At 38.6% G+C, this 21,841-nt stretch overlaps 1 protein-coding gene across 1 annotated transcript in view; it reads right to left on the reverse strand.

Moving 5' to 3' along the window:
• Nucleotides 1-21,841, reverse strand: part of LOC150097388 (protein phosphatase 1 regulatory subunit 21-like) — a 505,584-nt gene that overhangs the window by 217,843 nt on the left and 265,900 nt on the right. The window contains exon 11 of the mRNA XM_090407251.1: nt 3,122-3,210. Within this exon, the coding sequence (XP_090263377.1) occupies nt 3,122-3,210 (89 nt within the window). The remainder of the gene's footprint in view (nt 1-3,121; nt 3,211-21,841) is intronic.

A 21,841-nucleotide genomic window follows, 5' to 3' on the forward strand; every position in this document is an offset into this window, starting at 1 on the left:
ACTCCTTGTCTTAATATCTCCAATAATGCAAAGTACATCTCCTTGCAGACAAGTATAATGCTATGCATTAAGGGAAGGGCCACTGCCCAGACCAGTTTCGACCTTTATTGAGGTCTCGTCAGTGGGAGCCAGACTCAGAGGTGGTGATTAAGGCGGAAGCAATGGAGAAGTCATATTTACCTATACGAGTTGCCAAAATGTGTTGAAAGTTTATTTTCCACTTGGTTAGAGTATAATAAATTTAGTTTAATCCTTTATCCAAGTGTGAGCAAACAAAGTTTGCGCCTGAAAGTATCTTCAGGACTGGGTTAAGGTGGTACCACCTTAACCCAGTCCTGAAGATACTTTCAGGCGCAAACTTTGTTTGCTCACACTTGGATAAAGGATTAAACTAAATTTATTATGCCAAAATGTGTCTCACCTTATTATCAAATTACTCTGGATTTAGAGAATAATGTTGAAAGTTTTTTATATTATATTATACTAAGACAAGGAGTGATGAGAGCTTGGTCCACCTTTATCATGAGTTGCCTCAGTACTGCAAATACTTCAGGTGCAAACTTTGTTTGCTTACACTTGGATAAAGGATTAAACTAAATTTATTATAGTCTAACCAAGTAGAAAAAAACTTTCAACATCTTTGGAGGTAGAGGAAATAAGAGATCTGGGGGTGATAGTGGATAAGGATCTAAAATTTAGGGGACAGATCGCCAAAATTGTGAAGACAACACAAAGGCTTCTGGGAATGATGTGGAGGACACTGACGTGTAGAAGTAGGGAGATTCTTGTTCCGTTGTATAAGGCTTTGATTAGGCCACACATGGACCATTGTGACCAGATTTGGTCATCTGGTTTTCAGAAGGATGAAGAGATGTTGAAAAGGGTCCAAAGGAGACTGACTAAGGTAGTTTTTGACCTCTGGAATGTCGATGAGGAAAGATTGAGAAGATGTAATTTGCAGAGTCTGGTGGACAGGAGGAAGAGGGGAGATATGATATAGACCTACAAGTTGGTAAGGGGTTGTTATAGGATCAATGCTGGAGAAGTTTTACAGAGAATAGTGGGAGATCAGGGGAGAACCAGACGTCACCCTGGAAACTGTATAAAGAGTGTGAGTAGGGCAGTGAGAGGCAGGTTTTTTTTGTGCAGAGTTGTGAATGATTGGAATGCCTTGCCTGAGAATGTGGTGTCTGCAAAGAGTTTGAATGTGTTTAAAACATGGTATAATGAGCTGTGTGTGTGTGTGATAAAAGGACCTCCCAGATGAAATTACATTTGTCTTTTATACGTGTCTTCAACATTATCATTGTTTCTATCCTAAATAGCTTGAGTCTCCTGATTAGAGGTTTAAATGTTTAATGTAACTAACTGGCTTGTCATTCCTCTGCTGCATCTCCTAAAAGCAGGTGTATTATATCAGTAATGTTATTCACAAACCAGGCAAGTCCAGCTTACAAGAAGAAAACCCAAGGTTAACACAACTGGAAACTCATCTTCAGCTGAAAAGTTCTTATAAAGGTTCATCACATTGTCAACAAAGATCTAAATCTGGTCATTCTAAATGTCACATGCTCAAATGTCACAATTTCCACCTAACAGAGCTAGTGAGGTTATTTAATAGCAGTATAAAAGTATTTCATTCCATTTCACAAAAAAATGTTCTAAAAGTAACAGTAAAACCATATTGTTGCAACAAGAAAGATGAACATTAAGCTGTCAGAACTTAAATATCACATGGAAATTAAAACATTACTTTATCGATGCTTAATGTGTCATCCTTTCAGGACACTTCTATTATATTTTTTGTACACACGCTCACACACACATACAATCTGCTTCAAACAATGTTCTCTCATGCCTGTTAATGTGAACTTTATATTGTTTACATTAACAGGCATCAGAGGACAGCCAGAAGAACTGCAATAGCATAATTCCAAAGTAATATGCTAAAAATCAGATCATATGTGATGTGCAACTCTCAGGATACCAAGAGAAAGAAAATTTATTTTAAAAAAAATGCCAAAATATTAACACTTTGACTGCCACGATACCAATTTTTTTTCCATCTTCACAGGCCACTACGCTGAATCGTCATATTACATTATTCTAGTGATTATTTCACTTAACCATGCTGTGAAAACAATTTGTGTTGTTTGCTATAACAAAATATCAACAGAAAGTGGCAGAAATGTTGCAGCTAAGAAAACATCGACTTCTCAGTGAAATGTGACCACTGCGAAAAATATTACTGTGCAACATGCTTTTGCAAAGCCCATGATTGCATCCTTCAGCAATTAGCTTTTTTTTTTTTTTTTTTTTTTTCATTTATTTGAATTTGCCGGCCTGGTTGGCCGAGTGGTTAGCATATCCGCTCTCCAGTCAAAAGGCTGTGGGTTCGAATCCTGCCGTGGGCATGGATGTTTGTGATTGTCTGTGAAAATAATAGTGGTTATGGTGGACAGTAGATGGCGTTGGTGTAGATGAAGTGGTTTGTAGATGAGGTTGAGTGATGGAGACGGAGAGTTGTAAAGTAGATGCCCTCCCTCGATGAGCCTTAGGACTCCCTGGAGGTGTCAAAAAAAAAAATAAATAAATAATTTATTGACTAAAAATAATAAAAATAATGTTTCATTTATTGTCTTCGAGCTGAATTCAAAATAGCTTTCTTTTCTTGCTTTTTTGAAATAAATACTTCAATTTATCTCCTTTTAAGATATTAAAAAAGCAGGTGTTTCATAAAATGAAACACTTGCGAAAAAATAGCAAAAATATATACACATATTTTCTTATTTTGATACATGAAAAATTTCAAGTATTTTGATGGGCTTAGCTTGGTTTCTAGTGCACCAGGCCATGCTTATATACAGCCCATGCATTAAAAATAGCTGCTGTGAGACACAGCTGTTTCACTAAGGAATAATCACAAGTTAACCTGTGAAACAGATATGTATCACATGGCACTAGTGGAAAGTGTACGCATGAGGCACACTTGTTGCATACGGCAGTCAAAATGTTAAAATAAAATGCTATAGTAGTATATAAAAATAGACAAAAAAAAAGACATCAAGTACTTTTTTTTTTCAAAATTGCTCAATACCAATACTGTAAATACAATACTTACCTAAGAAGGAGATAAGGAAGTAGTTTTTCAAGATATCGCACATATTTTGAGAAGGCTGAGAGCAGTGTGCTCAAATTTAAACCTTCCAACTAAAAGTTAAAAAACATTAAAATATATAAAATACAGCTAATATATAAATAGTATATAATTTTATATACATAGATATACCTTCAGAAATAATAACACAGAGGTAAAATTTAACCTTTGATAACTTAATGAGATTTACACTCCAGGTCCCCTTTATTTTAAGAATAAATATATTCATATGTCAATTTTTTGACTACCACACAACAGTCAAATAAAGCACCAAAACTCAAACTGGCTATAACACTATCAATAAGCAAATAAGTTGCTTTATAACTGACTCAGGTTAGTAGCCTGACATATAGTACAAAACACACACACACACACCGTTATGAAGTATTCATAAAATATTCATTAGGCCCTGATATTATTATTATCTAACATCCATAGTCAGCCTGGTTGGCCAAATGGTTAGAGTGTCCAGTCTCCAGCCAAGAAGCTGTGGGCTCGAATCCTGCCATGGGCATGGATGTTTGCGATTGTTCTCTTAACTCTGTTTGGAAAGGGAATCCGCAACCCTACCACTTATTCTAGCAAAAGACTTCACCCCCAAAACCCAGTGTGAGGTATGGGAGTGGCCATACAGCATCCATGGATGTCAAACATGTAAAAAAACATTCATGGAATCAAAGGTATCATCGCAGAAGGTCTATACTCTCTCTCTCAATACAAAAGGATCATCAAACCATACCTTAAACCCATTCACAGTTTCTTCACTCATCACACTTTCAGGCAATGGATCACTCTCCATGCAAATAATGTACATCTCATTCCCTTGCTCACACCCTCCTTATATAGCTTCCAGGGTCTCTATTCTACCCTTTTCTTCCTCTACTCTATGAAAAATCTCCTCCACATTAATTTGGTTAATCCCTCACCAATTTATATGTCTCAATCATATCCTCTCTTCTTCTTCTATTCACAAGGCTCTGTACGTTGCATTCCCTCAATTTCTCTATCTGACATTCCATGGACCTGACACTAGCCTTCTCTGGACTGTCCCCTGGTATATCCTCATTCCCCTAAAAACCATGTATCCAAATTTGGGCACAGTAGTCCATACGTGACCTGAACAAAGCCTTATATAAGGGACCCATAACCTATTCGCTTCTGCATGCCAGAAGCGAATTTTTTGCACCTTTCACAACAATTTTTTGCACCTTTCATTCCTTGGGAACTTGCACTGTTGCAAGACTTATGTTAAACAGGTGTGCCAAAGGTGCCATTAATTCCACAGAGCATTCCCTCAAGACAAGTGGCAATATACTGTCAAGTCCTATTGCCTTATTAATATCAAGTTTACTTAATTTTTCATATACTTCCTGCTCATTCACCACCAGTTCTTCATCTGCATTGGTTACCAATATGCCAGTCACCAACAAAAATCATCCTCCTATAGTCATTTTTCTTTCAACTTGCCACATATCAAAAGAACTCACTAGGATTTTTCTTAGCTTGATCGGCCTTCTCATACTGCACTTTTGCTGTCTTTACCAACCAAGTTGTCTCCCTGGCCTGCTTTTGTACTTTTCATGTAACATGATTACCAACATTTATTTTTTATTGCCTCCATAATGCTTTCTTCCAAATTTTATAGTTAATCTTCTCATTCATCCATTTTTGTCATGCTTGGTTTAGCCTATTCACCTTTGGAATACACTCAGATGCTGCTGCTGTTAAGCAGCAGCATCTGAGTGTATTCCAAGTTAGGCATTCTCCCTATGCCTAACCAAATCAGTTTTGATCAATGCTCATGCACTGTCTGTCTCCTTCCTCAACTCCTCTTTTCACACTATAGCTCCAGGCTGTCTCCTAAGCTTTTCATAAACACCAGCCTAGTAGTTCCACATATATTCCTTCTTTATAGAAGCTCATGTGTCTGGCCACAACACAGGTGATCACTTCATGGTCACTCTCACCAACTGAAGGCAGATTAGACATTATTCACAATCATATCCGCTGATGATATAACCAGATCTAACCCTCTAGTGCCCTCCCCCCACTACATATTGCCTAAGACTGTTGGTACCTGGAGAACTTGAAAAATTCATTCTTCTTATTATCTGACACTCTCTCTTCATTCCAATCAATACTGCCATAATTAAAATCATCCATAACGATCCTAAAGAAGTCTAATAGGAAAAGGATAGTTGCTTTTGAAATGTGGTGTTACAGAAGACTGTTGAGGATATCATATACTGAAAGGTAGACAAATGTATGGATGCAAGAAAGGATTGGTAGAACTTTAAGGATCCTTAAGGATATCGACAGAAAAAAGTAGAAATACTCTGGAAGGAAACTTCTCAAAGCAGTAATAGAATTTAAAGTTCCTGGAAAAAGAGGATGGGTAGACTGCCAATGAGATGGATGGATGGATCAGGTGTCTGGAGTGACTGATCTTCAGAAAGTTGAAGCCTCCAGAAAAGGATACAAACAGGACCATCTGGCAAGGACTGCTGTGGCACATCACTGAGTAACTGAATGACCATATGACATCTGATGTCATCTAATGAATAGATGGAAATGATCATGATCATTTCCATCTATGATCTTATTCCTGGCATTCACAAATTAGCATAACAATTCATTTCTTGGTCTATGACCAGTCATCCTACTTATGCTACTCTCCATCTGTAACTTCTCACCTGTTTCTGTCTGCTCACCTTTTGCTCTATATACTCCCCCCCCCTCCCAGACTAACCCTCACATATATCCTGGCCATTTCATTCCTAATGCTGACCATCCACATACATGCATTCATCACTACTTTCAGAATCCACTCTCCTTACAATGTGTTCTATCTGACCTCCTTGATCTGCTCCATTTCCCTGTCCAACTTGCATATCTGTTCGCACATTCTCCTCTCCATTCATAACCACAATGGTCTCACTTGGTCTACTCTCCTGCTCATTCACATCATCTCTGACTTCAACCGATACTTTTTTTGCATCACTCACCTTTCCAAATGACTCATTCCAAAATGATTCAGATGCAGTCCATTGCTCTTATACAGTTCCATCCATCCCTTAAACTCATCCCACACGTTCACAAACTGCACTCCTTTCTCTTCACACATTTCTGCTAACATTCTATCCAAGATCTTTGCTCTCCACTAAAACTTATCACGGTCATACCCTGGCAACACACAAACTACCCATTCTACCCCACTGTTGTCTTTCACTCTCTGCAATAATCTCTTCATATCCAGTCTTACAATTTCCCTATACCCAACCAAATCATTCATCTCAACCACAGCCTCTAACCACCTCAGCTCACTTACTTCTCATATCCAGTGCCTCAATCATTTTGTTCATTCTCCCTCCTGTATATTTTGTTCTGTTAGTCTCTATCTCACACCAGATGGGCTGAAATGCACTATTTTCACTGACCTTCAGTTGAACTCCTATTCTCTTTGGTTGCAGTTTATCAGTTATTATCAAACAAACTGCACTATTTTCCTCTTCACACATTTCTGCTAACATTCCATTCAACATCTCTGCTCTCTGCCACAACTCATCACTCTCATACCTGAGCAACGCACAAACTACGCTTCCTTCCTGTTGTCTTTCACTCTTCTCAATAATCTGACATCCATTCTCACATTCTCCCTATGCCTAACCAAATCATTCATTCCAACCATAACCACTAACTCTATTGCATGGTTTCTTCTCATATCCAACACCTCAATCACCCTGCTCATTCTCCCTCCTAGAAAACATACATTGTGCACCTTCTAATCCACCACACCTTTTATGGCAGAATCTTTATACAGTGTTATTCTTAAGAGTCATTTGCTACTTCCTTCATATTCTTTCACTCATATCTGCCATATGTTTAATTTCATCCTGTATATGCATCATCTTTTTCACTCATCTTAATTATTGCACTCTAGCAATCGCTTTTGCTATTGCTTTGTCAGTCAGACTTTCTTCTGTTCACATACTTATGCCAGCTCTTGCTTCATCATTTAGGCACACTTCTGTTTCTGTAATTATGCCCAGTTTTCCTATTTTAATCATTTTTGTACTCACAATCACATTCTCCACACTCATATTCTCATGATCACTCTTCTGGCTATCATTCTTAGTCTTGCATCCATCACTGGCTTTCACCTAGCACTCTTCACTTCCAGTTCCCACCTTTCATTCAAAACATCACAGTCTATAACATTTCCCACCTTCTACAGACTCTCTCACTTAGTCTCTCTCATCTTAGTAAAATCTACATCACTCACAACACACTTAATTTTCATGCCATGTATCTGGCTGACCTAGTTCTTACTACCATTTTTGCCTTTGTTAACTGTTATTCTGAAAAAGTGTTTTAAACTGAATAACTTCCAAATGCAAACACGCAACATTCACAACCAAACCAGACTAAAATTACACTAAAGTAATAATATAACACCAATAATAAATATTTAAACTTATCTTTTTCTCTCAGGTCATATATCACAGGAGACTGAACATAAACCAATATATTCTCTAAAATGTACTCTAGAAGTCAAAAGGCTAAATGCAGTAGGTGTAAAATTGATGAATAAAGAGATCAAGCATGAAATCTGGAAGAAGGAATTATGGAGGCAGCTAAAATGAAAAATAGTAACAATCAGTTGCATGAGGAGTATAAAGAGCAGGCTAGGAAGGTGACTCAGGTGTAAGAACAGTAGGAATTAACTAATTGGGCAAAAAAATTAATCCTAGAGAGTTCTTTTTACATGAAAAAAAAAGTAATCATTATGGAAAAATAACGTATGAAAATGAAAGGATGGTAACTGCTGCAGAGAACATCAAGGTATTCAATGTGCAATTCATAAACCATGTAAATGGCTATTATGTATTAAATACGCATCCTCATACGCTTTGTATCCATCATATATTTCAATATAATATCAATGGTATTACAATTTTAATATGCACTTTGCATCCATGATAACCTTGATGTCTATAGACTTCTTGGCCGGTAGCATGGTTAAGGTATTGTATTCTCATGCGCATAATATCATAAGGAGTTTAATATACATAATATGGTGTATTAATTACTGACAGTGTGTGATCAGTAGGTATGAGGAATTAAGCAAACCTCATGTCAATAAGGCAGCAGAACTTGGATGGCATGTTATCACATATCTTAAGGGAATGTTATGGAGAGTTAACAGCAGTCTTGTTATACCTGTTGAACAAGTTTTGCAATATAGGGTGAGTCTGAAAAGAGTGGAAAGAGGATAAAATTGTTTCACTTCACAGCGATAAGACAGAATGCTAATTATAGGCTGATGTGCATGTCTGGAGTGTTTTTATTTTATATATATATATATATATGAAAGAATGATCATTAACTCGGTTAGCATACATATTTTTATAAAGAATTGAATGACTAGAAAGATTTAAGTAAAAAGGTTTTAATATAAAAACACGACTAGTTTCGGCTTAACAGCCTTCATCAGGTGATTTCAATTCTTTATAAAACACCTGATGAAGGCTGTTAAGCCGAAACTAGTCGTGTTTTTATATTAAAACCTTTTCACTTAAATCTCAGTTCTAGTCATTCAATTCTTTATAAATACATATATATATATATATATATATATATTTATAAAAATAAATTTAACTGACTAGAACCCGAGAAAGTATAACAAAAACCTTTAATACATCACGACTAGTTTCATCAGTGCTCCGACTTCTTCAGGTGAGAAATAAAAAACATAAGATATAAAAATAACAAGGTAAAAAACATGGACTTTCCAGCTTAATAAAAAGCAGAGTAGTAACAGTCATATTTGAATAGGTGACCGCATGCTACCGTTGGCATGAGTTCAATGTGTGCGACAGCTAATTTTAGAGTGCCAGTACTGGATTACTGCGCTATGGGAATCAGGCAAATTGTAGCTTAGATTGCTGATCAAATGTGAAGGGTCCAGAACTATTTCTTTTGATTCGATAATTCTTCTTTTGAATTCATCCTTGCATATATATAAATTAGTAGTGTGTTCCCAGTCAATTTGATGTGGCTGTTCTTCAAGGTTAGAGTTTGCCGAGAAGAGGACATGACTGGAAAGGGCGCTTACTCGTGTTCTACTGTAAGAGCTGTCACGTCTATGTTCTTCAAGACGAAGTGAAACAGGTTTATCTGTCTGGCCAAAATAAGGTCAATCACAGTCGCACAAAACTTTATAAACACCAGGAAAATGCAGTTGGTTGTGTTTTGGTTTTGGTCGACTCAGAAAAGAACGAAGTTTTGGCAGAGTAGTATAGTCGGTCTTTATGTTGAATTTCTTCAAAATCTTAGCTAGTTTTGGGGTGAGAGAGCTGATAAATGGTAACTGTATATGAGTGATAGGGTTGGAATCATCTTCTTGTCGAGGATGTTGGCGTGGTCTCAAATGTTTAGTGATGTTACGAGACGAATATCCATTATATAAGAAGGTGTTTTTCAGGAAGTTAAGCTCTGTTTGAAGGTCTTCTTCTGTAGAAGTGAGACATCTTGCTCGATGGGCGAGGGCAGAGATGATGCCCAGTTTCTGAGGTGGGAAGTGATGAGAAGAACCATGTAAATATCTATCAGTGTGGGTGCTTTTTCGAAAAATTGAAAATTTAAGACAGTCAGGTAATCTGTTGATCTTTAGATCCAAGAAGGGGAGAATGCCGTTAATCTCTAGTTCTGATGTGAATTTAATGTTCTGATGTTGGTTATTTAAATGGTTTAGAAAGTTTGCAGTTCCTCTAAACTATGTCCCCAGATAAGGAAGACGTCATCAATGTAGCGTAACCACAGTTTAGGTTTCAAAGTAGCTGAGGAAATAGCTTTCTCTTCAAAATCTTCTAGAAAAATGTTAGCTAAGACTGGGGATAGAGGGTTGCCCATAGCTAAACCACTAGTTTGTTTGTATATTTTATCTTCGTAGCAGAAATAGCTGGAATTGATGCAGTGAGTTAGAAGAGTAAACAGTTTTTTAGAAACCTTGTCCTTAAGAAGAGTCAGAACTTCATCTGTAGGTACATTCATAAACAGAGATATGATGTCAAAACTCACCATTCTGTCAGAGTCTAAAAGATTCAAATTTTTTATTTTTGAGATGAAATCTTCAGAGTTTTTGATGAAGGAGGAGGAATTTCCAACTAAATGTTTTAAAGAAGCTGCAAGATATTTAGACAGATTGTACGTAGGTGAGTCAATCCCTTCCACAATAGGTCTTAAAGGAGTGTCAACCTTATGGATCTTAGGCAAGTCGTACAACCAAGGAATGAGGGGATGGAGAGAGCGGAGAGATAGTCTTGTGTGTCTAGGAAGTTCAGAAGTTGATTTCAGAAGATTGTTTGTACGGTTATGAAGTTCTCTTGTGGGATCACTTTCTAGCATAGAATACGTATTAGAACTTAATAAGTTGTTAATCTTTAAATGGTAGTCAGCTTTGTCTAAGATTACAGTTGCATTCCTTTTATCAGCAGGTAAGATAATAATGTCATTGTTGTTACAAAGTTGGTGTATTGCTTTCCTTTCTGTCGGCGATAGATTATCTGTAGGACGACGACTGTTGTTTATGGTAACGATGGCATCGATCCTAAGTAGATTCGCAGTTTGTTTTGGTAATTGTGCAGCTGCCTTTTCAACTTTCGTAAGAAAGAGTTCTTCAGGAATGCAGGCTGGAGAAGAAACAAAGTTAAGGCCCTTTGAGAGCACACTAAGTTCTGCAGGAGAAAGTGTGTCAGAGGATTTGTTAATCACAACATTTTTTAAATTTTGTGAGTTGATATGGGATTGGCGAGTTTGTACCTGTTTAAGTTGGTTGAATTTTCTGATAAGAATTAATTTGTTGGAGAGTTGCGATCTAGAATCGATTTGCACTAAATGTGCTCATAATATCTATCACAAGGCTAAACTTGATTTATTATATGAAAGAATCGCAGATACCAAGTCCACATTAGCTTCTTTGTTCTGCAAAAGAGTTTCTTTAGAACTCCAGGACCTGTTATCTAAAGATGAACTTAAGTTATTTTCTAAAGAAACTCTTTTGTGTTGGTGTCATGTAATAATAATAAAATATAATTGAAGAAAGGCTTATGTGTTGGCAGATCATCTTTAGATTATTTAATGGTATTAATTCGCTGCATAAGAATAATAAGAAAATAATTAATATTTATTTACCTTATTTGCTGATATTTTGCTGGTGTTATACCCAGCATCTTCAGAGCCCAAAAAAGTGTCACAAACAAACAGAAAACAAGTAGTTAACAGTGGGATCAGTTTAAAAATTGTACGGAACACCACAAAGAACAAAATTCCTAATTGGTACATCTATTGTTATTAATAACAAGTATTAATTTGATCTTAAAATGACTATTGCCCAGATTTTTGTTAAATTGATAGAGTCATACTTGTGGAGGTTTGAAGAATGCTTTAAAGCTGCTGCTGCTGATTCCAAAAACAGTCTCTCTGACTTATGACTTCGCCAATTTGATAGATGTTTTTAAATTGTGGTGAGGAGGTGATATTTATTAAGCATTTTGGATATCATTTCCAATGTGCCCTGAATGTATAGGATGGCAACAGTTTTTCTATGGTCTTAAATGTTAAGTGACACAGAAGGTGTGTATGCAGGGGGGGGGGGGGGGTAGATTGTTTTTTTTCATTTTCTAATGAAATCTGATGTTAATAATAATGATGATTTCCACAAATGAAAATTTCCAAGGCATGGTTTGGATGTCATTTGCTAGGGAATTCAGTTCATTATTGTGAAGGTTTCAGCTTTCACTATTTACAATAGTGAGCTTAAAACAACATCAATTATTATTATACAGGCATCTCCATGGAGTCAGTCAGTAGACACATTACAGGAGACCCAAACCATCCACACAATATCTATCATACCTTTTCTTGAACTCACTGATAGACGAACCACTCACAACTGAGTCAAGCAACGCATTCCATTCATTCAACACTCTCCAAGCAAAAAAATATAGTCCTCATACCCTTGTTAACCAGAATCTTACTTGATTTCCAGGGAGGACCTCTTGTTCTTCCACCACTATCCCAATGCTGAAATATTTCCCCTGCATCAATCTTATAAAAACTTTTTAGTAACTTAAATGTTTCTATCATATCCCCTCTTCTATGCCTATCAACTAACTTCTGTAACCCACACACTCTTAATCTATCAATATGGGGACATTCCTTACACCACTCAGCAAAATCCCATAGAATTCCCAAGTCTTTGGCCAGAATTTTTCCACAGTTCGTTAGTGCATCATTTTGCTATAGTGAATGTCTAATATGGAAGTAAAAAAACTGGTGTGTGTGTGGGGGGGGAGATCTGCAACTTTTTCAAATGCCATATAGAAAGCAGAGAACCTTCATGAGCCCCCCCCCCCTTTTTTTTTCCCTGAAGATGATTAGCCAGGTTTCATATGGAGGTTGCAGATCCCCCCCCCCCCAGAAAACATGGGTGTTTTTTTTTTTATCCCACAAAAAAAAAAAGTAAAGAACAACATATGCAATTTACAGGCATAACACATTGCCCTCATAGCCTTGCTCTAATAATTCCAAACAATCAACCAATGTACCCTTCACCCAAAATTCTGTGCCTCGTGTCGTTTAGCAATAAAGATGCTAAATTAAACATTCACACATGTGCCACAGTAGAAATTTATATTTATTTTACAAATATTTCATCTTACGTATCATAAGACACCATCATTGAAAGGGAAGAACAACAGTAAGGAATTTGAATAATAGAACAGCACAAGGCATGTGCCAAATTTAAACAACTAGTACAAGTGATTGCACTTTTGTTAAGTTAAAGCCATTGGGAGTTTATTTTTCACTTGGTTAGATATAATAAATTTAGTTTAATCCTTTATTCAAGTGTGAGCAAACAAAGTTTGCGCCTGAAAGTATCTTCAGGACTAGGGTAAGGTGGTACAACACCAGGGCAACTGGTTGCAAAGGTGGAGCAAGCTACCAACACTCCTGTCTCAGTATCTCCTATAATGAAAAACACATCTCCTTGCGGATATGTCTAATGTTATGCATTAAGGGAAGGGCCACTACCCAGACTAGTTTTGACCTTTATTGAGGTCTCTTCAGTGGGAGCCAGGCCCAAGTTGAGACAAGTTGAGATACCAGGCAGAAGTATTAGCAGGTCATCTCTACCTATAGGAGTTGCCAAATGGTGTGCCACCCTTTTTAATAAATTACTCTGGATTTAGAGAAAGATGTTGAAAGTTTATTTTTCACTTGGTTAGAGTATAATAAATTTAGTTTAATCTTTATCCAAGTGTGAGCAAACAAAGTTTGCTCCTGAAAGTATCTTCAGGACTGGGGTAAGGTGGTACAACACCAGGACAACTCGTTGCAAAGGTGGAGCAAGCTACCAACACTCCTGTCTCAGTATCTCCTATAATGCAAAACACATCTCCTTGCGGATATGTCTAATGTTATGCATTAAGGGAAGGGCCACTACCCAAACTAGTTTCGACCTTTATTGAGGTCTCTTCAGTGGGAGCCGCAAGGAGATGTGTTTTGCATTATAGGAGATACTGAGACAGGAGTGTTGGTAGCTTGCTCCACCTTGCAACGAGTTTCCCTGGTGTTGTACCACCTTACCCCAGTCCTGAAGCTACTTTCAGGTGCAAACTTTGTTTGCTCACACTTGGATAAAGGATTAAACTAAATTTATTATACTCTAACCAAGTGAAAAATAAACTTTCAACATCTTTCTCTAAATCCAGAGTAATTTATTAAAAAAGGGTGGCACACCATTTGGCAACTCCTATAGGTAGAGATGACCTGCTAATACTTCTGCCTGGTATCTCAACTTGGGCCTGGCTCCCACTGAAGAGACCGTATTCCCCAAGACGTGAAAGACAGCTCCAGTTCGAAGAAGAAAGAACCTGTGCCTACCAGTCGAAAAGAGGATCCATTTCCCGCGGCCCGAAGAGAGAGCTCCATGCTCACTTTCTACAGAAGTACCTCGGCGTTGGTAAGACCTTTTTTCTTATTATTGGCTCTTTTACCCATTCCTTCTGGTATCTCTTTGCTTGTTGTGAGTGACACTGGGCGTTCCCCGACTTCGCCCTCCTTTACCTCCCCCCCCTTCTACAGCCAGTAGTTAGGTCTTCCCCCAACAATGCCGTTATTCTTACCCAGAACTAGAACGCTTGGCATCGAAGTCAAGCGGCTCCCAGATGAGCGGACGTTAGTGAAAGCTCTGATTGATAGTAGGGGCAGAAAACATATACGGTTTCACACCATACTCAAAAGAAAGATTCCAAATTGTAGTTAAAAATGACCAAACAAGAAGCAAATTATTAGAAGGTTTTCCCTGTGCGGGACAAACAATTAAACCTTATTTAATAGGGAGTTTACGAAAAACGTTAAGAATAACTAGATTTCCCTTGGAATACCTGGAGAATGAAGACAATGTCAAGAAATCTTTTAGCCAATGGGGCAATATTATTAATATCAAAGCATTTGAACATCCAGATTACAAAGGCTGGAAAACAGGCGACGTTGAAGTACAGATGGATATGAAAAAGGAAGTTCCCAACTTCATTTTAGTGGGCCAAACAAGAGTCATGGTTAACTACCCGGGTGTTAAAAGATTGTGTTTTCGATGTAACTCTGAGGGTCACCTAGGGGCAGAATGCCCAAAACTACAGTGCAAAAATTGCAAATCAACAGAGCACAAAATAGTAAACTGCACAGAAGCTTGTCTTAAATGTGGGGACTTGACCCATAAAGTGGACATGTGCTCGCACAGAACAAACCTCAGAAGCAGCCGGAGGGACCATAATACCGATCAGGGCTATACCCCTTGGTACACCTGAGGTATCATCAGGGAGCGATTTTCCAGAGCTCCGGCAACAGACCGAAAAAGAAACACTAGCAGAAAACACAACCTCCATGAAACCCGTAACGGGTAAGACACCCAGGGCAACCCGCCACATCAAGGAAATAACAGCCAACTTCGAAACCCGCAGCAAAGAGGAAGAAGTTGTAACAACCAGCGCCCCAATAAAGCGCACAAGAGAGGCAAAAACAGAAGAGGCAAAAAAGGCTAAACAAAGCAGCCTACTCTCGTCAGAAGATGAAATGGACAACATCCAAACTACAAGCCAACGCGAAGGCACCCAGCCCCTTGAGGAGGCGGTAACAAAGACAGGAAACCTATCCCCAGTAGCGGACCAACCTGCAGAACCCCATTCACATATCTGCAGCACGGACATTTATAGCATCACAGAAATGGAATTTCAAAACGACCTCGTTATGGATTTCCAAACAGCTCCGATAGTGAATCACAGATGGAACATGTAGAGCAACAAACAGACAACACCCCCCCTTCCTCCAAATACCAACATGGATTTTAAAATTGCCACTTTAAACACCAACGGTTTACGCAACCCCTTTGCACAAAGCACTGTCTGGATGCTAATGTTAAGGTACAAAATTAATATCCTCCTGATTCAAGAAACCCATTTTTATAAGCATTGGGACGTGGAGAACTTCTCGAGAAGCTACCCAGTCACGAGCTACTGGTGCTTTGGGGATGCTCACTCGCGAGGGGTGGGGATACTAATTCGCCCCCCAATCGTGGGGGGGGGGGGTTCTTCAACGTCCAGAAGGACGCCATGGGACGTCTAATAACGGTAGACTGGAAGTACGGTGGCCGTACCATCCGGCTTGTTGCAGTATACGCCCCGAACAGCCCATACCACAGAAGCGGTTTCTTCTCTGCCCTTGAAAACTACCTCTTGGGAGCAGAACACCTAATAGTAGCCAGGGACTGGAATTGTGTGGAAGACACACGTTTGGACAAAGTAGGTGGGAACGCAAACTCCGGAACTGGCGGAACCGCCGCTCTAAAAAGATGCTGTGTAAATTTTGATCTCGTCGATGTCTGGAGGAGGAATAACCCATCGAAGGTAGAAACAACGTGGTGCCGCGGCCAGATATCGACGAGACTAGATAGAGTGTACGTGTCCCAAAACTTGGAACAGTATGTTCAAAGGACACGTCACACCACAACATGTCAACAGACCACAAATTAGTCATTTAAAAAATTACACTCCCAGAGGTTATGGAAACAGCCAGAGGTCTCTGGAGGCTTCCTCCTACCTTTCCCAGTCTTTTTAGCGACCAGCTACAGAAACTCTGTGATGAATGGACAAACATCAACTGGGACTGGGAAAACTGGCTGCACTTTAAGTGGCAGGCTAAGGAACTGTTTCAAAAATGTGGGCGCGAAAGGGTCTACCAACAACGTAAACGGCTGAGGGATCTCTACAGGGAACTCGGCTGGTACCGGTCAAGCGAACGGAGCGGAGTTCCCTGCGGACATCTTATCAGACAGGTAGAAATAGAGCTGCGGCAGAGTAGAGTCGATGACCTCGACTTTCGCACAAGACTCTATCTCAGAAATTTGGAAACACCCTCCGCCGCATTCTACAATCAACAACGGGTGGCAGCAAACGATGAAAGAACGATTTACCAGATCGAGGAGAAAGGCCAGATTCTAAATTCAACCCATGAAATACTCCGTCACTTTCACCAGCAGTATCTTGGCATCTTCGCTGACCAGCAGGGCACGGATGACTTCAGTGAGTGGGACGTCAAACGTTTTCCCGAGCATCTTAGCGCCCTGCATGACAGGCCGATAACTGCAGCTGAAATAAAAGCCATGTGCAAAACGATGAAGACAAAAAAGACCCCAGGGCCAGACGGACTGGGGATAGAATTCTATAGATCTATCGGGGACCTTGTACTGCCAGCACTAGTAAAGATCTTTAACGAATTCCTCACTTCGGGAAACATCCCCAAGGAATTCGCTAAGAGCTATACAATCTTTATCCCCAAAAAAGACCGAGATCGGACTTTGTCAAATAACTGGCATCCCATCTCCTTAACTAACCTAGACTATAAACTTTTCACAAAAATTATCTGTACACGCATTAAGGGCGGAATAGAAAACATAATAACAAGTTCACAGGTCTATGGAATACCAGGTAGCTCTATGGAATTTAATCTCTTCCTGCTAAGAGACCTAATCAGACTGGCCAAGGAAAAAAAAAAAACCCTGGCACTTCTCTCGCACCGACCTGGAAAAAGCGTTCGACAGCGTCAGCCACACGTACTTACAGGACACCCTAAAAAAAGTGGGCATAGGCCCGAGACTTCGGCATACAATTAAACATATGTACGCGGAGGCCTCGACACAACTGTCTATTAATGGGTTTCTGACAGAACCAATCCGTATAAAGAGAGGGGTTAGGCAAGGCTGCCCATTAAGCCCCCTTCTCTTTTCCCTAGCATTAGAACCCCTCATTAAAAGAATAGAGAACACCCCTGCAATTAATGGTATTCCACTGCCCCAAGTTTCCAAACAGTGCAAAACAGTAGCATATGCAGATGATGTAGTGGCTACACTCAGAGACTCTGAGTCTATCTGCATCTATCTTGACATACTGCAAAACTTCAGCATAGTCAGTGGTCTCCGAGTTAATGCACAAAAAACCAAAATCAAAAATTTTGGAAATTTCCATAACACCGGACTTCCCTACGGTTTAGCGCTGCATACGCAGCCGCTAACAATACTAGGAGTTCCCTTTTCTGAGTCGCTAGCTTTACCAGTTAAAAAATTACAGGAAATAAGTACGGAAAAGATAAGTCTATTCAAACCGACCTTTTTCTCCTTTTATGGCAGAGCCACAGTGATAAAAACAATCATTACCCCAATGCTGATGCACACAATCAATATCACAGGCATCACACTGCTACAAGAAAACCAATTATCCAAAAAACTCGTAGATTTCTTCTGGAATGAAAAAAAACATGAGGTTAAAAAACAATACTTGCAACTAAAACATGAAGAAGGGGGGTACGCTCTGCCTGATCTCAAAAGCTTGCTTTATGCAAATACATTCAAAACCATATTTCAGGCCTCCCAATTAGATATTTTATAGGACTTTTCCTCCCCCTCTTTGGAACCACAGACTATGCTGGACCCCGTGCAAGGGTTGTGCCCAAGTGGTACCGCACACTAGTAAAATCACTCACAGTACTTAGAGACAAAGGAACAGAAATCCTCACACACAAACCAAAAGCAGTATACTGGGATTTCTTCCAACTCTCCAGCCGTGATACACCAAACCTCGGGACAAACAATGAAATTCTCTTTAAAAACATCAAGAATAGCTGGGGACAGCCTTTTCATCGGGATCTGGCCTGGCGAATAGCCTATGGGCGGCTCCCGGTGAAACAGGTTAAATCTAGGTACGTACCCAGTCCGTGCGATCCCTTTTGTGATGTCTGCCGGGGCGTGGAAACGGTGGAGCATTTCTTTTATTTTTGCCCACCAGCCCAACGCGTCTGGCAAAGACTGAGCACAGCACTGGGAATCCCGATGCTATCACTAGAAGAGGTCATATACCTGCAATTCCCGCCACCAGTTAACAAGACCCAAAAATTCGCCATTTTTTTAATTAACGTCTTAAAGTATCACATCTGGAAGGTACGGAAAAAATCCCAGGTACGGGACGCAAATTTAATGTACGCAGGAATAAGGAAAGGTTTCTTTTTTTACCTTCCTAAATTTCTTGTGCAAGAGAGACATCTACTAGGCGACTTTAAATTTGTGAACAAATACTGCAAACCACCGAAAATATGCTTTCTTATACAGGAACGCATCAAGCCCTGTATATTTCTTTAGTATCTCCAAAACTCCGCCTAACTCTCCCTAGGAAAAGTAACAACCACTCTGTTCTTCCTCGCCACAAAGCTTTCGCTGGCACGGTTTCCTTTACTCCAAATAATGGGGGTAGATCTGAGAACCCGGGCTGCGAAGGCTTACTGCGAGGCGGTGCTGCTCCTTGTGAGCGGCATCTCCCGGGCCAGTCTTCTACCCCATTCTAAGTCCCAGTGGTACCAGGTTTGCAAGTTCCTTATTTTGTTTCCTTTCAGTTCAACTGACCGGACCTTAAGTCCTTTGATTTTTATGTAATTTACAAAAAAAAAAAAAAAAAAAAAAAAAAAAAAGTTCTAACTGAAATTATTGTTTTCAAAACAGGTCAATGGATCTCCTTCATAGATAACTGATGAAATTATTAAGGATAAATTTATAAGTGAACTATTAGTCAAAATTTTTATGGTTAAATTTTCTTTTTTTTTAACAGATAAATTGAGAATATGTGTCACAGACCAATTAGCCATATAAGGCTAAACAGGTTGACTGAGGCCTCTTTTACCTCCTACTGTCCTACTCTATCTTTCATTATTCTCCTCTCTTACTGTTCGCTGACCCTCAGCATGCTTTATTCTCCAAAGGCCGATGATGAGAGACATGAACTCCCATTCGACCTCAATAAAGGTTGAAACTAGTCTGGGTAGTTGCCCTTCCCTTAATGCATAACATTAGACATATCCGCAAGGAGATGTGTTTTGCATTATAGGAGATACTGAGACAGGAGTGTTGGTAGTTTGCTCCACCTTTGCAACGAGTTGCCCTGGTGTTATACCACCTTACCCCAGTCCTGAAGATACTTTCAGGCGCAAACTTTGTTTGCTCACACTTGGATAAAGGATTAAACTAAATTTATTATAAAGCCATTGGGCTGAAATCATTATTAATTTACTTATTATATTACAATATATTTAACACAACTGAACAATTTCCCAAACTTTTGGGATGGTAAGGCAGTCATTACAATTAAGGTTTGGTCTATGAAGTAGAGCTTCAAGTACATTCTTTGAATAGCCTTTCGTATCTGACCAAAGATCTGTGTAAAAGCATTGTTTTCCTGGTGGATCCTATGGTTTGCATTTTCAATTCCATGCATCAATTCCATTCACAGGAATCATGAGACATTCCATAGGCAGCCCCACTTAAAAAGTCTCAATTCCTGTTGAACCTTCTCCATACTGTCATTGGCCAATCAGCTTCTGCAATAAAAAATTCCAAAGAATTTTACACAAGAATACAAAACATTAAACTGACATCTTCAGATATGATAGTGAACTTTGACATTATATCCCTCTTCAAGAATATTCCACATACCAAAACAACAGACATTCGAGCCTAAGAATTTCCAGCAGACATAGTTGACCTATTCAAATTCACAATCACATCAGTATACTTAGCATGGAAAGAACAGCTACAGGTTCACAACTATCATCTAACTGAGCTAATGTTTATTTGGAACATCTGAAAAAAAGAATATTTGATCTTGACTTATATCATAGTCAGATAGATGACTAAACCATCTATCTGACTATGATATGGATGACATATTTGCATGTATGGAATCGCAGAGAGCCAGAACTCCATTTTTACAAAAAATCAATAATTTACATCCCTCAATTAAATTCACATTAGAAAATGAAACATCAAGTGGAATTTCCTTTCTGGTCATTCATATCCAACAGAACCCAGATGGACTGCTTTCTACTTTCATCTCTCAAAAACCAACTTTTACAGGAGGCTATATTCGCAATACATCAGCATACCACCCATCTCAGAAATATGTCATCATAAAATCCTTAGTGACCAGAGCAAACAAGATTTGTTCTTCTGAAGGGTTGCTCAAACAGGAATTGGAAACCATTAAACAAACAGCTCTACTAAATGGATTCAATACAAGAACAACACAAAAAATAGTTAACCACTCCAAAACAACATCCAAGAGAAGAAGCAGAACTCCACAGGACTCCCATATCTTACATCAAAGGTAATTCTGAATGAATAGCAAAGATTATAAAAAATACCAACTTATCGCTACCTTTAAACCCATTAACTAAATTCATAATCTGTTATCCTCTCCAAATGCAAACTCTAAACAATAATGCTACCTGAAGTATACCAAGTCCATTTTCATGCAATCTAACATACTATGGGCAAACAGGAAGATCAGTCTATAAATGTATTTTTGAACATCAAGAACATATCCATCTCATCAAGTCACACAAATCGGGCCTGGCACAGCATGAATTGAAAATGCAAACCATAGGATCTGATGGGAAAACACAAAGCTTTTACACAGATCAATGTATAGATATTAAAGGCCATTTAAAAAAAATAAAAATACTGAAACTATTTCATAAACCAAACTATAAGCATAATGATTGCCTTACCATCCTCAAAAGTTTGGTAAATTATTACACCCAATTGTATTAAACAGATTGCAATATAATAATTAATTAACATTGCAATATAATATAAAATAATTAACATAAGATTGCAATATAATAATCAATTAACATTTGTTCAGTTAAAACAAATAGTTTTAACCAAACAAATGTGCAACTATGGTACAGAAGGATTCAAATTTGGCACACACTGTACTACACTACTGTTAAAATTCACTGGTCTTCCCTCTGACTGATGGTGTCTAACAATGCAGAAGACGAAATAAATGTAAATAAATATTATTTTCTACTTTGTCACAAGTGCAAATTTTTAATTATGGAAACCCCACAGGTTTTGCTATACAAGAGGAAAAAAAGATGCTAAATGGGAAGACCTCTGACATCTCTCCTTTCCATGTATCGATCATCATCATCAAATTCCTGACATGTACCCTCAAGGGGTGTACAGGATATGATAGCACTATATGAAAAATTTACATCATTATTAACTTCCTATCTACA

The sequence above is a fragment of the Typopeltis vanoorti genome, chromosome 17, assembly GCF_054136105.1.
Source record: "Typopeltis vanoorti isolate ZY-2024b chromosome 17, IOZ_Tvanoo_1.0, whole genome shotgun sequence".
NCBI classification, from domain to species: domain Eukaryota; kingdom Metazoa; phylum Arthropoda; class Arachnida; order Uropygi; family Thelyphonidae; genus Typopeltis; species Typopeltis vanoorti.